This window comes from Carettochelys insculpta, chromosome 3, assembly GCF_033958435.1.
Source record: "Carettochelys insculpta isolate YL-2023 chromosome 3, ASM3395843v1, whole genome shotgun sequence".
Taxonomy (NCBI): Eukaryota; Metazoa; Chordata; order Testudines; family Carettochelyidae; genus Carettochelys; species Carettochelys insculpta.
The window spans coordinates 125,104,958-125,122,749 of NC_134139.1; the positions used below are offsets into that span (position 1 = coordinate 125,104,958).

At 41.9% G+C, this 17,792-nt stretch overlaps 1 protein-coding gene across 1 annotated transcript; it reads left to right on the forward strand.

Moving 5' to 3' along the window:
* The first annotated feature begins 711 nt into the window (after positions 1-711).
* ZBTB24 (zinc finger and BTB domain containing 24) lies at positions 712-14,093 on the forward strand. Its single transcript, XM_074988821.1, has 7 exons — positions 712-812; positions 2,130-3,126; positions 3,584-3,751; positions 3,941-4,024; positions 4,583-4,666; positions 6,860-6,941; positions 11,313-14,093. The coding sequence occupies exons 2-7, from the start codon at positions 2,157-2,159 to the stop codon at positions 12,109-12,111; spliced, it is 2,187 nt and encodes a 728-aa protein (XP_074844922.1). The 5' UTR covers positions 712-812; positions 2,130-2,156; the 3' UTR covers positions 12,112-14,093.
* The last annotated feature ends 3,699 nt before the right edge of the window (positions 14,094-17,792 follow it).

Here is a 17,792-nt window from a genome sequence, read left to right on the forward strand (position 1 = left end):
CACTGAGCTTTGGTATCAGAGACACTGCACCAGCTGCTAGCCATGGGGCTCTGACCAGTGTTCCCTGTGAGATGGGCACTTTTGCTGCCATTTAGGAAGGATTCAAATGTTGCACTGCTGAGCAGTAGAGTGCCCACAGCTAGTTTATTGGTGCATAGTTGCATGTGCTTTGGTGCATATTAAAAATTATTTCACATATGGATGGAAAAGATTACAGTAAACATTGGCTTTAACCTCCCTTTAGCGATAACCAACCCCCCCCCCCCCCCGCGTGCTAATCCCAGCGGCATACTGGCCTCCCCGGGGAGCTGCTGACTTCCCTGGCGAGGGTTGTGTTGCGCACCTTACCAGAACTGCAAGCTGCCAGCCAGGAAAGGGCCATAGGCAAGACCCCTGTGCGCTGGAACCAGGGGTGTGGGCGGGGGGTGCTGCAACACCCTGTGGCATAGAGAAATTCCCATTATAGGCGGGGTCACACTTTGGTTCAGTGGCTCTGGGCATCCCCAGGGAACAAACCGTTCCAGCCCCACAGCACAGCCCGACGCGGGTCGCCTGAACTCCTGTAGCCCCTGTCGGGACACACACAGCTGACCTCCCCGCCAGCCCCAGCCCGGAATACTCCGCGCGAGGGGCGGAGCCGGAAACGCACTAAGCGGAGAGAGAGAGGCGGGGCCAGCACCCGGAGCCTCCTCACGGCCCCTGCGGATTTGCTGCGGCCTGCGCGGCGGAGCGCGGCGCGGCGCCGTGACGCAGGTACGTGCCCTGCGGGAAGAGCGGCGTCCGCGCCACCTCCTAGCTTGTGGCTGTCGCTGGTGAGTGAGCCCGGCCGGGATTTGTCTCCCCCGCCGCGCGCGGGCTGCTCCCTGTGCGGGGCTCGCGACCGGTCTGGCCCCACATCTTGGGAGGGGGCGATGGCGATGGCGATGGGTGGCGGCGCTCGGGGACAGGGCGTGTCCGAGCTTGACCCGACCCCTTGGGGGATGCGCCTCTCCACGGCCTGATCCTGCGCCTCCCCCGGGCAGTCCCCTCAGAGTGTTGCCGCCCCCGAACTCCCTAGAGCCGCCTGGGGCCGGGGGAGCACAGCCCTCTTCGCGGTGTCCGACCAAGCGCGTTCCCTCTCGCGGCTGTGGTATACAGTACCAAAATGCACAAAAAGATGCATAGCTTCTGTAAGCTGACATTCTTATGAGACCATAACATTGAATTCTTTCACAATTCTTTAAAAATGTAACCTTATTTTAAATTCTTATTCATAAAAATTCTTAATTTTCATATGTCACAATTACATATTAAAAACTGGCAAATTAAACTTTTTGCTGTAAAACATATTTGTTGCATTCCCTGACCAGTTTGTTCCTAAATATGCTATTTTGTTTGTTGCCTAAAAGTAGCTGTGTTTTTTCTTTAAATTCACTTTTTGTGGTTCTGCTTGTGATGCAGAATTTTACAAAAAATGTAGAAGAGTTGGTGTTTCTTATAAGAAAGAATCATCACATAAGCAAGGTTCTGGGGAGCTTCCTGAAGTTTTACCACTTAGTGCTGTTTCTTTCACAACCACCTCTGGGTCAAGAATAAACAGGAGTAGTTTGGAAGAGAATTTTTCAAAACTTAAAACCATGCAAAATTTAGGGTTGAAATCATGCCTCTATTGAAGGCAATGGGGGTTTTGCTATTGACTTCAGAGGGCCAGGACCTAAGCATAGGTTCTAATACAAGTCCCAGCATAACTCTAAGTAAGCTTTTTTTTTTTGTGAAAGTGAAAGCTGATAGCTTTTTTTCATTCCACCGAAAGGAAAGGCATCACTCACTGCCTTTCTTACATTTCAGAAGATGTTAGTTTGAGATGGGGAAGCCATTTTGGATATTGAGTAGCATGAGGCACATTAGTAATAAATAAATAATAAAAAATAATATCCACCTCAGAAAGAAGTTCATAGAGCTGCTCTTAAGTATTTAAAAACTTTATTTGAAGTGGGAAAATGTCAGTCCATTATTGACTTTATAGCTAGATCAAAAGCTTCAGTTTTGCTGAGGAAATTACGTTATGTAGTAAACTGTAATATTTGGTTTTTGTATCACAGGCCTTTAATTTTTATTCTATTTTCAGTAATGCTGTTTTACTTTTGTAGGTAACTCTTTTCCCATTTGCACAAAAAATGGCAGAGGCAACTGCTGAGACTCCTGAGAAACTTATTGTTATCCACTCCAAGGCTCATAGAGACACCATTCTAGCTAATTTTGAGGAGCAAAGAAAAAAGAATTTTCTTTGTGATATCACTTTGATAGTAGAAAATGTGCACTTCAGAGCTCACAAAGCTTTACTTGCTGCCAGCAGTGAGTACTTTTCAATGATGTTTGTAGATGAGGGTGAGATAAGCCAGTCAATTTATGTGTTGGAGGGAATGGTTGCAGACACTTTTGGTGCGCTGCTGGAATTTATCTACACAGGTTATCTCCATGCCAGTGAAAACAATATGGAACAAATCTTGGCAACTGCACAGCTCCTAAAAGTGAATGACTTAGTATGGGCACATGCAGATTATCAGACCAATGGCAGCCCAAATACTGCATTACCTGTCACATCAAATAGTGGTGCTTCAGTAGTTGTCCTTTCAAGTGACAAGAAAAATGGAGATCCACCAAAGCGTAAACGAGGAAGACCAAGAAAAGTCAAGAACGTGCAAGAGGAAAAATATGGGACAGCTTCTGTTGAAGATGTGCAGCTGAGAGAGAACAATTCGGTGCAAAATAAACAAAATTTTATGCAAAAAGTTGCGGTAGAGGAAACAGTTGCCAGTGAACTGGTTCCCGTGAGAAAAGAAGGGGAAGAACCTGAGCCAGCTTGTGGTTCAGAGGCTGCTATTGATCTGTCAGCTGAGAAGGATGAGAATTATGATCCTAAATCTCAAGGAATACAGAGTAGTCAGAGTCGTTACAGCAAACGGAGGATACGGAGGTCCATCAAGCTAAAAGATTATAAACTTGTTGGTGATGAAGATGGGAAAGTATTAACAAAGAGAACTGAAAGAAAAAGAAAACGGACAGGCTCTGAAGCTGCTTGCAAAGAATGTGGAAAAGTGTTTAAGTATAATCACTTTTTAGCTATTCATCAGAGAAGTCATACAGGTAGGCATCTTTACATCTTTTTTAAGGAGACTAGATTGGCATTGTGATTATTTAAATGTTGCTTTATATTATGGTATTGCTAGACACACTCTGTAGGAGGGAGCACCAAGATTTTTTTCTAATATTTTACTTAATTCCCACCTTCAGGGATTATAATATTTTATAATCTTTGTAGTTCACACACTGATTACTATCAAGTTGATTTTTTCCAATAAAATATTAAATTGGACATTAGCAGTCTCTGTGCAGTGAAACATACAAAATGATTTTTTTCAAGTGATTGCTATAAGGAACCTTAGGGTTTTTTTGTCTGTGTTAATCTTCCTGGTCTATTGAAAACTCATTTTTAATGGTGATGGTGTTCTGTAACACATCTTGCTATCAATTTAGAATATTTACTTAAATATTTTCTAGCAATAGCTCTTTGCGATTGATGTTCTTGGTACTTTACGTTTAGGAGAACGCCCTTTTAAATGCAGTGAATGTGGTAAAGGCTTTTCCCAAAAGCACTCTCTTCAAGTTCATGAGCGGATGCATACAGGAGAGCGACCATATACCTGTACTGTCTGTAGTAAGGCTTTAACAACAAAGCATTCGCTTTTGGAACACATGAGCCTACACACAGGTGAGTGATCAAGGACAAATATAAGCTAGCTATACTGAGTATTAGACATTTCAAAACAAATATTTCTGCTCAGCATTAGCTATCTGATAGCATGAGAGTTTAGAGTTGTGTAGAAATGTTAATTATGTTTTAGCTTAATATTTGGAATTTAGTTCTTTGCATTTTTATGGATATTACATTTTATTACAGGGCAGAAGGCTTTTACATGTGACCAGTGTGGAAAGTATTTTAGCCAAAAGAGACAACTGAAGAGTCATTACCGAGTGCACACAGGTATAACAAAGCTGGTGGGGTGAGGGCGGGCAGTCTCTTTCTTTGCCATTGACCACAGTCAGGCAGATTGTCACCTGATGTTTTGCACCAAAGATGAGCTGAAAGTGATATAAACGTTGTACCATCACTTTCTGGTGGGCATATTCTGCTTTGCATTGTTCCACTAGTTCTCTGGCTGAATGACATTGAGGAGCTTTTAAAAGGAGTCCCAACCATCTTTATTCTAGAAAGATGGTGGTTGTTTCATAGGCATGTAACGTAGAAGGGAATTAAAGAATCCCATGCTCCAAAAGGAAGATGATAGATTCCTGGTGGCAATCATGAGTTAAACCAGCCAGCATTCTTTCTTCATTGTCAGACTTAAGTGGGGAAATGGAACAGAACAATGCTGCCGTTTTTAGTATTGTGCAACAACAGAAATAAGTAGTGAATCACTGTCATTGTCTTTATGTGTTATATTAAAGTGGTTATTTTACAGGGAAAGTGCTTTAACAAAGATCACTGAAGAAATACAGTGGATCACTTATGCACTGACACTTTTTTTATTATTGCGACAAGGCCATTCATTGCCGGAATGTAACCAGTGTCATCGCAAATTCATGGATGCAGCTCAGTTAAAGAAACATCTAAGGACACATACAGGTAATATTACATTTTTCTTTCAAGGCATGTGACTGAGACCAACTTTTTAGCTGTGATGGGGTTCACACACTGCGTCCCTGGTCGACAGGGAGACATCCACTGTGTGTGCACTGAAGTCCTGATTCCTCGTGAGGACATATGTCCCCTAGGAATGGCCATAGGTATTTATAATCCGCACAAGAGAAGGGATCATGTGGAGGCAGCATAAAAGCAGTGCCTACTATAAGAAGGGCTCATTTTCTCAAAGGTCAATAACTATTTGCCCCTGGTGTTCTTGGTTACTGACAATCCTGCAGAAAGTACTGGGAGGCTCTCCAGTAGCACAGTCCTTGATGAGGACTTTATCAAGATGATGAATAGCCAGGTGGTATTAGGAACTTACTTACCTGGTTCCTGCGCGAACAGAGAAGGCTGCTCCCTGAGATCGTAAGGGATAGATTATTTATGAATTCCATTGACCAGTAAAAGAGTTTCTATTATGTTTTGATAAACTGGACTGGGTGTGTGTGTGGGAGGGGGGTATAATTTGAAACATAGAGTATATATTGCTTTGAGAGTTGGAGGGTAAGCTGAGACCTGTCTAGCCTGATATGGGGCTGAAGTAGACTGACCCTCCCATGCTGGTTTAAGGATAACCTTCCAAGAAAGTAATTCACCCTGAAGATCATAGAACACTAGAACTGGAAGGGACCTGAAGAGATCATTGAGTCCAGTTCCCTGCCCTCTTGGCAGGACCAAACACATTCTAGACCATCCCTGATAGGTGTGTGTCTAACTTGCTCTTAAATATCTCCAGCAGTGGGGATTCCACAACCTCCCTAGGTAACTTATTCCATTGTTTATCCACCCTGACAGTTGGGAAGTTTTTCCTAGTGTCTAATCTAAACCTCCTTTGCTGCAGTTTGAAGCCCACTCGCTCCTTGTCCTATCCTCAGAGGCCAAGGAGAACAATTTTTCTCCCTGCTTGTAACACTCTTTGAGGTACTTGAAAACCGCTATCATGTTTGAAAGATGCGCTGGAAGGACTTCCTTCAAAATAACTTTAATTCTCTTGTAAGGATTCCAAAAGGGAAAGTGTATATAACATTATTCTAAAAAGTTTTTTGTTTTCATTTGGAAAAAAAAAAAAAAGATTCTGTACTATTTCAAGATATTTAGAAATCTCAGCGTTAGTCTTCCTATTTTTCTACCAGTGACACCACAAATACCGTAAACAATGGGAATTAAAATAAAGGTTAAAATGTAATGAATTTTAAACACTCATGCTTGTGGTACCTGTTGTTTTTCTCCCCCTTGGAATAATGGGAGAGTAATTAAAATACAGTGACACTGTTCAAGATGCAACATTTATGACAGCTTACAATTTTTCCTTTTCTAGAATTTTACAAGTGTGCTTTAAATGTAGTAAAGTCATTATAGTTTATCTTTAAATCTTTGTTAGGGAGGTTACATTTGCAAAATATTAGACTGTAAATTAATTTAAAATTGTAGAAAAATGAAAACGTACAAATCTGACATTGCATATCTAGAACAACTTCTCATAGTTTCTCTATCTTTGATGGGGGTAATTGTTTTTATAAATGAGGATACCCATAAACATTTGCTTTTTGCAATTCCTTAAGTGTGTGTAGTCTGTGTTGTTGAGTCAATGCTTGCTTTCTCATATTTAGAAAAAGTGCACACAGGAATATTTTCATTTGCATGATTGTGCCTGTTGCATTTTTTGTCTAGGACGGCATGGTATGCTGTTAAACTTCCATTGTTAGTGGCTGGGAGGACACAGTAGATAGAGCAGAGAGATGAATATATAGTGAGGAGGAAGAGGTCAGGGTTAAAAACACTGCAGTTGTCTTCAGAAGCAGCAGGCCATGCATCAGAAATAGTAATGAGAGGGGTAACCTGATCTGGCCCATCTCCAAAGATGAAAAAAACAGGAAAAATGAATACTCTGACATTTTTGTTGTTGAGACCCAGGTGTTCTGTTCCAGGATCATCAGGTACTCACTTGGGTGACCTTGAGCACGTCAGTTCCCCGCTTTCCCTCAGTTCACTATCTGTAATATGCAAATAATGATACTTGAAGTGATGTGAGGTGTACTGATAAAAAGTTCTATATGAGAGCCTGGTGGTGATATAATTGATTATTACAGTAATGGTAACTTCTGAATATACCTCTAACTATCATTTTTGTAGGTGAGAAGCCGTTTACTTGTGAAATCTGTGGCAAGTCATTCACAGCAAAAAGTTCTCTTCAGACTCACATCAGAATTCACAGGTGCAGTATAGTTTTGGGGTTACTTATTTTAAAGCTATTTAGGAAGCTTTAACAAGTTTAAAATCCTTGTCATGTAAATGCCAGAGGTAAATCATTACAGCAGTGAGACTTTATTGAGAGAAATGTGCAGTAATGTGACTATTGTCTCCAACAGAACATTACTATATCCAGACATGCATGATATTTATTAAACTGATCTGCAACTTCTCATCCATTTGATGACACGCAGGAGTGTGATAGGCAACTTCCCGGGGAGCCAAATGAGATCACTCAGTTAGGGTGCACTGAAAGAAATGGGACAGCCAATCCCCACAGCTGGTGATTATTCCAATTTTTACATTTACCGACTAGCATAAAACAGCTTCGGTGTTACCTGATTTGGCGATTCAGAAGTCCATATAACTCAGTTGTCTTAATGTACCGTGCATGAATCTTCCACCCAGACATCCTGCTCAAAGTTCTACCTATCCCAAAGTATCAGACACATGACCTTTCAGGTCAAAAAATATTTCAGATCTCACCCTAATACACGCTTACAGCCAATGCTTATTAACTAAACCAGGAGTGAGTAAACTTTATATGTTGGGCTCCAGTTTTTATCCCTGCAATTAGCAGGGTCTCCCCAACCTGTCTAATGTAATCCAAGCTGATGGCAATTTAGGTTATGTTCATATGACCAAAAAAAAAAAAACAAAAAGGCCTTTCAGCATGCGTAAGGAAATAAATATGGAGGTTGTAAATTGTTAGTATGAGTTAGTGAAGGTACAGTCTTCCCCTCAAGTTTTCTCAGTATGCTTTCATTTGAGCCTAGGAAGGTGAAAAGGTATTTCAGGTTTATATTCATGTTTGCAGATTGTTCAAATACTACTATAAAGATCTCAATAGAAAAGCCTGTAAATAAATCTTTGATATCAGAAGTGATCAACAAGGGTGTGAGTGCCACTTCTGATGATGAGGTGTGTGGTAGTTTTTTGTTTTTGTGTAAAGCATGGACGCATTCAGGGACTGAAATGAAGATGCCCCATTTATTTCACTTAAGTCACTAAACAGCTCTCAGAATAATGCATTTTCATCCTTAGTGACTTGAATTGTATTCTAAAAAGAGATGTATAAAGCTCTGTATCCAATTGCCAAGGTCCTGAGCTTCCATTCTAATGGAAACGTGTTTTAATCTGATCCTGACAACTTAATCGGTGAGATACTGCGTGTGTGAAGCTTAAAGATGAAGCTTGTCAAAATCTTTTGAAAACCTTGAAGAGATACCATCTAATGCAGGGCAGGGACTGTCTTTATTTTTGTGTATTTTATACCCTTGAGTACACAGCCAGCACTAAGCAAATGGTGACACCAAAAATGTTACCAGCTTTTCTATGGGAGCAGAACAAGTTACTACAATCATAACTGTTACTTGATCATTTTTTACGTGGCTTTTGTTGACAGAATTTCCTTAAGTTAAGCCATGTTGCAAGTTTGCATCTGAGTTTATTAACATAATACCTGTTTATATAGAAATGCAATCTGTTACCTTTGGCCTCAAGTGTTTGGCATAGTTTTCAAAAACTTTGACAAGTCCTAGTATAGATAGTGCCTTGTGGTGTTTAGATATTAGTGATTATTTTGACATAGAAACCTCAAAAAAGAAATTTTTAGGATTTATTGTGTACAGCTGCATCAATTTCTTCCTGGCATGGAAGTCTGAATATTCTGTTTTCTTTACAGTATTTTCAAATGTCTTAAAATATGCATTGCTGACAGAATTCTGCTTAACGTTATTAAGCAAAAAATGCAAAAATGTAATAAATTGTGGGGAATAGCTAAGCAGCGAGCTGGGGGAAGAATTATTATAGGTAGGCTGTGGTTATCAACTATCTTAAATTTTAGACTGATTTTTGCAGAAATAGTTTATAAATGACCGTAAACTCTTTGATATATGGCACCCTCAGGACTGGGAGGGTGCTGGATGTTCAAATGTGCTGGATGGTGAAGTATCTTACCCTGGTCCCTGATGCAGCACAGTGCCTGCCTGCGGGCGGCTCTTGTCTCACTCCTGCTGCAGCGTGATGATCTTGCTCGGCTCCTTCTCCACCTTATCGTGGGCAGCAGTTCCTCCCATTTGCGACTCGGTGCAGTAGCTCCCCCCGCCGCCAGCTGTACTGCTGGATTGCCCTTCTTCACCGGTGCCGCCACCTCCCAGGCAGCCCATGGCAGGGCTTCGCTGTGCCGCACCTGCTCCCATAGCACCTCTCCCGAATAGTGGGGCTGTTCCCCTCTCCTGAGGTTAACACAGTTCTTTAGCTGCCTCCGGCTTCAGCGCAGCTGCATGCTCAGGGGCGCTTCTGAAGGTCTCCATGGTCCTGCACCACCCGGAGCAGCCCACCCCACCCAGCCAACACAGTGCCTCCACTCGGTAGGGCTGCCTTGTTCCAGGCTGCCAGCTCAGGGGCACCCCATTGCTAGGGGCTGCTGGGCATGTGCTGCTTCCCAGGTGGCATCTGGATTCTACTCCCCTTGGGAGAGGCAGGAGAGGAGAGGGTGGTGACTGAGAGTAGCACTGCCCACTGGAGGAGGCGGCATAGACACTGGGATGGTGCCTGATGCCAGTTTGAAAATTCTAGTAGATCGAATACCAGTTAAAAGACAATTTACTGTGTAAGCATTGAAAATTTCCTCTTTTTAAAGGAGAGGAAGAGGAGGCTTGCGCAAACACTGCTTACATGTTAAATTCCAGCATAGCTGTCCCCTGACTTTTTTTTTTCAAGTATACAAACAAAATAAGCCATATGGCTTGCAGTCATATGGATATGAAAAAAAAAGCAGTAAAGTAGCACTTTAAAGACTAACAAAATAGTTTATTAGGTGAGCTTTCATGGGAGAGACCTACTTTTTCAGACCATAGCCATACCAGAACAGGCTCAATATTTAAGGCATAGAGAACTAAAAACAGTAATCAAGGTTGACAAATCAGAAAAAAAATATCAAGGTGAGCAAATCAGAGAGCGGGGGGCAGGGGAGTGAAGAATTAGATGAAGCCAAGTTTGCAAAAGAGCCCCTATAGTGTCCCAGAAAATCTGCATCCCGGTTCAAACCACGTGTTAATGTGGTGAATTTTAATATGAAAGAGAGTTCAGCAGTCTCTCTTTCCAATGCAGAGTGAAAATTTTTCTTCAGTAAGACGCAAACTCTTAAGTCATTAACAGAATGGCCCACTCCATTAAAATGTAGACTAACTGGTTTGTGGATCAGGAGTGTTTTGATGTGTTTTTTGCCCATTAACTCTCTGTCTGAGAGAGTTTGAAGTCTGTCCAATATACAAAGCATCTGGGCCTTGTTGGCACATGATGGCATATATGATGTTAGTTGAGGAACATGAGAATGTGCCCGTGATTCTGTGACTAACCTAGTTAGGTCTAGTGATGGTATCGCCAGAATAGACATGTGGACAAAGCTGGCAGTGGGCTTTGTTGCAAGAAAAAGTCCCAGGACTGGTTTTCCTGGCGGTATAGACTGTGGCTGTTGGTGAGAATCCTGATAAGGTTGGGAGGTTGTCTGTAGGAGAGAACAGGCCCGTCACCTAGAGCCTTCTGGAGTGTGGCATCCTGATTAAGGATAGGTTGTAGATCTTTAATAATGCGTTGCAGGGGTTTGAGTTGGGGGCTGTAGGTAATGACCAGTGGTGTTCTGTTCTTGTCTTTTTTGAGCCTATCTTGGAGTAGCTGGTCTCTGGGTGTTGAATGGATGGATGGTATGGATATGGTATGGTATGGATATGAAGTATCACATAGAGGAACCTCATAAAAATTGAGACCATTGGAGGGCTATTATGAGGCACACAGTAAAAGCCCCATCAAATTCTATTAAAATTCTTTTCTTCCTACACCACATATGTCTGGAAATTAGACGTTTCTTTCATTCAACACAAAAACAACTGAAAATAAATAAAATAAATGGCATTCAAAATTAATCCTCAAACTGATTGAAACTAGTAAAGGTGTGAAAATGGATAGTTGAATATTCTTCACTCTAGTTTTTATGCCCCCAGTGCCACTTTTGTCAAACCTTGGCTTCATAAAATTGACAGTCTCAAAATTTCTGTATGACTGCAGTCCTGTTAACACATGAAAATGAACAAATACGGGGGGAACTTTGAATACAAAATTGTGAAATTCGTAAAAGTGGAATCTAGTAAATGTAGCATGGAATATTTTTCTTACATGTCTGCCTGTAAGTACAAATGCAGTACAACACAGATGATTGTTATTAATAGTAAGAGTATTACATTTGTTATGAGAGTCATTTGCCTGGTAATATCTTGCAGAAAGCAGTAGCTTCAGAATTAATATATCTGATTACATAACATATTCTCTCTTACAGAGGGGAAAAGCCATATTCTTGTGGTATTTGCGGAAAATGTTTCTCGGATTCCAGTGCTAAGAGAAGACACTGTATCTTACACACAGGCAAAAAACCTTTCTCCTGCCAAGAGTGTAATTTGCAGTTTGCACGTTTGGACAATTTAAAGTCTCATTTGAAAATTCACAGCAAAGAGAAGCAATTACAAGAATCCAGCAGTGCTCCTAGCAGTAGCTCTGAGGAGATCAGAAACATTCTTCAGTTGCAGCAATATCAACTGTCGGCCTCTGGAGGACAAGAGATTCAGTTGCTTGTCACAGATTCAGTACATAACATAAACTTTATGCCAGGTCATAATCAAGGTATTAGTATTGTTACTGCTGAGCACTCCCAAAATATGACAACAGGCCAGGCTGCTAATCTTACACTGCTCACTCAGCCACCACAACAGCTGCAGAACCTGCTTCTTGCAGCCCAGCAGGAACAAGTAGAACAAATCCAAAGTATTAGTATGATGGAGAACCAAATAGAAACTGCACAGTCCGAGCAAATGCATGTCATCACTCTTTCAAAGGAAGCACTAGCACATCTTCATGCCCATCAGGGGCAAACTGAAGAACTTCATCTAGCCACGGGAGCACAGCATGTGCAGCTGACCCAGGAACCTAGTCACCAATCTCATACTAACCAAGATACGATCCATCCCCATCAAATCAGTGAAGAACAGAACCAAAATGTACACGTGTCTGAATCACATGTGCCATCTCTGTCAGTAACCCAGCCGTCCCATGAGCCTCCGATTCAAGGTCAGGGTTTTTGAAACATAAGCTTTTTAAAATACCTGTTTGCCTTCAGAGAACTGGCTGAATTGTGGTTTTCGTTCAGGCAGCAACCTATGTGTATCACATTTCATTTGCTGCAAAAGATTGTCTATTTGAAATTGTATTTCTTGGTGATCTTGATGGATAGCTTTCGGTTTTAATTATTTCAGTCTGTTTATTTCTAAGATTTTATTATGCTAGATGTCTGCTGATCAGCAAGTATGCCTTCTCTGTAGGGAGAAGCCTATTAACTGCCTATAACTGGGCTATAAATGTCAAGGTAACCAGTATTTTTTCATAATGTTGACACCACATATCTTATATTTAATGAGCTTTCTATCTCTAGGTAAATATATCATATCATTTCCTGTATGGCCATTCTCTTGAGTGTATTTTAATTCATTGGATACCAGAATTCCTCATGCTTTTGATTAAAATTGATGCACTCATTGACTGGCTCTGGTTCAATGTTTCTTTTTTACTGTGTTGTATAACTTCTACTCCACAGAAATGTTTAAACCTGTGCACTTAAGGTAGAGGCAAAAGGCAATGAGATTTAGTGATTATAGTGGACTACTGGAAAGCTTCTGAGCTGTTCTTGGCACTGCCACTGACTTGTATAACTTTGGGCAAGTCACTTGACCTCTTAGTGCCTTAGTTTTGGTTTCCTCATCTACAAAATGTGGATAATGTTTAACAAGCTCTACAAAGCACTTTAAAGATCTGATTTAAAGTGCCATAGATGTGCAAAGTATGTGATTGTTTTTTTTCTTCCTGACAAGACTTAGTTTAGGAGCCAGTTGGTATTTTAAAATCATTATTTTTATATTTTGAGAGCAGAATGTAACATTACCTTTAATGTGGTAATTGTTGTTTGTGTCTGAAACAATGAATAAAATCACTCTGGAACATGAGCTACAAAAATGGTGCATTTTGTTTACTAGATTAAATGTGTACAGTTTGCATTATTAATCCTGACCTCCAAAAGAAAAGAGCTGAAATGGTATTGAAAAGACATCCCAGAAAGAAAAGTTGTGGGATAGCACGTGTTCTGCAGTTTGTGGCTCAGTTATTAATGATCTGTTACTTAATGCACTCGTATGTAAAGTCACATGGCCAGCTCCAGCAATTTGAAGGTTGAGGCGGAGGTCAAAAATACCATGTGATTTACATAGGTATCTGGCTGTATTTCTAGTTTGTAACATGACAAAAGCCAATTTTTCTCCTTAATATTAACGTTGGGTTTTTTTTAAAAGGAAGCTTCTTATGTAATGGGCACTATGCACTACTGGCTAGACAGAAAGCCATTGGTATGAATTTTCATTTTTGGGTATTAGCCATCTTGTACAACATAGGCTACTGAGAATGTGCAGCTCTAATTTGGGTAAGAAAGAATATTAGTTTCTCCAAAGAGTGGTGCCAAATTTTAAGTAAGTTGATGTGAGGAGGGATGACAGATTTTAAATTCAAAAAGTGACTTAGCTATTTAACCTCCAGCTGTAAAACTATTGTGTTCATTAACCTGGTTTGTTACCTTAATTCCTTCCAAAAATGGAGAAATACTCTGTAGCCTAGAAAGCCATTAAAAAGAGAAATATATTGTAATTGTAACCCAGAAACTAAAGATTTTGCTGCAAGAACCAAAACAAAAATAAATTTTTTCTGTTTTCTGGGAAAATATTATATAACATTTAAATAATTAGGTATAAAAATAGTTGTTACACCATTGGAAAATAAAATTTGATTGAGTCTTACATATTGCAGCATGTAAAAATTCTGTCTCATGTTTTCACTTTACAGTTGTGTAATGATTGCCATGGAGCAGTGTTAGCAACTTCCGTAGCCTATATGTCTGGGTTTATTCAGGATTCAGGCATCTTATTATGTAAGTCCCTAAATGTCTTGCAGTGCAAAATGGTTGCGGTTTGCTTAGGTTAAATTCTAGAAGATTATTTAATGGAAAAAAAAAACGTTATTCAGGTTAAAGACAGACAATATAAATTGAGTTGTTTATTCTTTCAGTTAGTTCCTAAAGGCCGTGTCTACACTAGCCCAAAACTTCAAAATTGCCATGCAGATGGCCATTTCAAAGTTTACTAATGGAGCGCTGAAATGCATATTCAGCGCTTCATTGGCATGCAGGCGGCCATGGCACTTCGAAATTGACACGGCTCATCCCGACGGGGCTCCTTTTCAAAAGGACCCCGCCTACTTGGAAGTCCCCTTGTTCCTATGAGCAGATGGGAATAAGGGGACTTCGATGTAGGTGGGGTCCTTTCAAAAAGGAGCCCCGTCGGGACGAGCCTTGCAGCGGCAAGCCGCGTCAATTTCAAAGTGCCGTGGCCGCCCGCATGCTAATGAAGTGCTGAATATGTATTTCAGCGCTTTATTAGTAAACTTCGAAGTGGCCATTTTCATGGCCATTTCGAAGTTTTGGGCTAGTGTAGACACGGCCAAAATGTCATTAATGTGGCAGTAAAACTATGAAGTCATGGATGATATTGCCTGCATAGGAAGATAGTTTTACAGATTATTGAAGTGTATGCAATAAAAATGAAACAAAGACCTAAGCAGCCTATGAGGAGATCTCCATCTGTGTATTGCAGGAGAACAATTCTTGCTAATTTTGCATTTTATGTTGCTTTGAAAAATATTTATTGGTCCTTTTTTTTCCTCTGATTTCCTTTCATTCTACTTTCATTAGCACAGCTTACTTGGTGGGGGCGGGGTGTGGACCTGAATATTTTTGAAATCTTTTTGAAAATAATTCGTAATGCATTAGACTCTTGGACCTCGAGGAAGTCCCTCCAGCTCTCAATTCAGAATGACTCCCAGGATGTGCGTAAGGTAGAATAGTTAAAAAACAAATTTCTCCAAATAGTTGTCAAGCCTAATTTTTTTTTGTATGACGTAACTATCTCACGTTGAGCTTAATCTTTGTAAGCAGTGAGATGGATTTGCTACGTTAAAATGAGATTTTTGGTTTTGGGTGTTGTTAGTATAGAAGAAAGTTCCATAATTAAGGTAGATTTTGGGTCTTTAATCAAGGCAAGTTAACGATTTTGTATGGAATACCCTGGTGTTGGTGTTAATCACAATGGACTGGATTATGAACAGCACAACAGATGACCATCAACAAGGCATTCAGTGGATGCTTTTCAAACAGCTAGAAGACTTTGATTTTGCTGATGATATCGCCCTCCTTTCACACCCATATGAAAGCATGGAAGGAAAGGTCATAACACTAAACAAAGCTGCCCCAGTGACTGGACTGAATATTAACAAGGGAAAGACCGAAATAGGGAGGACCCACCAGTCCAAGAACAACACTATCACACTGGAAGGGGATGACCTGGAAGATGTGGAGCAGTTCACCTGCTTAGGAAGTAGTATGAGCAGAGATGGAGGAACAGATAGGGATATGAATGCCAGGATAGGGAAAGCAACAGCTGCATTCAAGAATCTCCATCCCATACTGAGTCCCCAAACAGTGTGTGTGAAGACAAAAATGCAGATCTTCAATATAAATGTGAAGTTTGTGCTCTTGTGTGGATGCAAGACCTGGCATACTAAAAAGTCTTCAAATCACAAGTTACAGATATTCATAAACAGATACTTGAGGTACATCCTTCACATCAAACGGCAAGACTTTGTCACAAATGAGAAACTTTGAAACAGAGCAGACAAGAACCAATTGACATTCAAATCAAAGAAGAAAGAGGGGAGGGCTAGGCCACGCGCTCAGAAAACTCTCATCCAGTATAGTCTGTCAAGCTCTCGCATGAAACCCGCAAGGAAACACAAAAGAGGAAGACCTCAGACAATGTGGAGAAGATCTGCTGAGATTGAAGGACGCCTGGGGTGCTCCTGGAGTCAGTGAGAAGTTTTGTCCTGAGACAGAGTGAAGTGGAGGAGATTTGTAAATGGCCTATGCTCCGCTCGGAGTACAAGAGTTAAGTAACAGTAGTAATAATAGTTCTACTTATGACAGCTTCATTTATAATTAAATGAAGAAGCAGAGCTTTACCGTTTAGGTGGTAATGGGTAGCACTGGCTGGTCTTTTGTTAATCCACAGGCAGCGTGGCTTTGAACTAGCTCCCAGCTGCAAAGGGAAGGAGGGGCAGGGCTGAGCTCCTACCTCACAGGCCAGTGAAAATTGGCTCATGTGCCACTCTTGGCACCCATGCTGGGGGATGCTGACCCCTGGACTAGATGATCACTGTAGTCTCTTCTGTACTTACGTGAGTCTGGGAACTAGGCTTTGTGGCAGCCTTAGAAACTAATAAAATCAACATGGACGTGCAGAAATTAGGAGAATGTTAGCACAGGGTACCAGCTGAGTCTCTGTGCCAGTCACTGGCAGTCATCAGGGAAAACTGAGGATTCATTATTTGGCAGTTCTCTTACAACTTGCGAATTCTCTTTTTTTCTAACTTTGAATCTTCTTTCATGAGGTGCATTTTATAACTATCAGTCTGGCCAGCTTAAGGCTTTGTTATATCACATACCTATATACTGTTTGAATGCTTCATATTATTTGGATGTACTATTTAGAGACATGAATGTGGGTTTGAGAGCTGGGCTATAGAAGCACATTGTAGATTAAAAGGTAGCTCAGTTTGGGATTGGCCCTTTTTATTGTAACTTCAATATCTTTAATATATGACTTAAGTTTTAATAATTTGTAACAAAATTGTTTCATTATATACAAAAGTCAGAAGCAGCATCCTCAGAACGTGCCACTTTGTTCCAGCAAATAAATACTGGTTGCACATTCCTGGTCCAGCATGGTTGGTACTGGACTAGTCCCAAACGAGAGAACTTTCTGGACCAGGGGAGCTTTTCTGCCATGTCCCCAAGTGTCTGCTTTGTCCTGTCTGTGTTTGCCCACCAGCCCTCACCTCCTTACCCACCTGCTCTGGGGCTCTGGCTTCAGCGCCTTCATTGCTACTGTGCGACTCGTGTCTGGTGCAGCCCCAGCTGTCTGAGTCCCATGCCAGCCTCCAGAGCTGCCCATGCTAGTGCCTCCTGAGACCTGCACTGCCAGAGCCGCCTGTCCAAGCCCCGCGCTGCCATGGCCAGCCACCTGCCCACCAGCCGCCCAAGCCTCTTGCTGCCAGGACAAGCTGCCTGCCCACCAGCTGCACAGCCCAGCTGCGGGCCAGCCACCCAAGCTGCCCACCCAAGTCCCATGCTGCCAGAGCCAGTCATCCACCCACCATCCCCAGCCGCCCAAGCCCCATGCTGCCAGGGCCAGCTGCCAGCCTGAGCCACTTGAGCACTGCAATGCGGGGGCCAGCCACCCAAGCCCCATGAATTGCACAAGCCAGCCAGCCAGCCACCCGAGCCTCACAGTCCTGGCAAGCCACCTAGCCGAGCTCCTTCCCTCCCACAAACCGAGGTATACCACCAGCCCCCTGCTCTTATCCTGTTCCAATCCACCTCACCCGAGTCAGGCACTCCAGCTCCCCCATCTATCCCCATCCTCCTCCTCCTCCTCCTCTCCCAGCAACCCACGCTCACTCATCTTTGCAGAAGGCAGCTAGCTCCATATGGGTCTCCACCAGCTGCCTGCTTTTTATAGTGGCTGCACTAGGTTGCCTGCATAAAATGGCAGGGCCTGAGAGCCAGAAGCAAAGGCTGGCTCTTTCTTTGGGTGGGGGGAATAATGGGGGGGAC

Bases quoted from the DNA above. Each gene is read 5' to 3' on its own strand.
- ZBTB24 (XM_074988821.1), top strand. From the start codon at position 2,157: ATGGCAGAGGCAACTGCTGAGACTCCTGAGAAACTTATTGTTATCCAC. The intron at 3,752-3,940 runs GTGAGTGATCAA...ATTTTATTACAG, and splicing joins ACACATGAGCCTACACACAG to GGCAGAAGGCTTTTACATGT. The intron at 4,025-4,582 runs GTATAACAAAGC...TATTGCGACAAG, and splicing joins TCATTACCGAGTGCACACAG to GCCATTCATTGCCGGAATGT.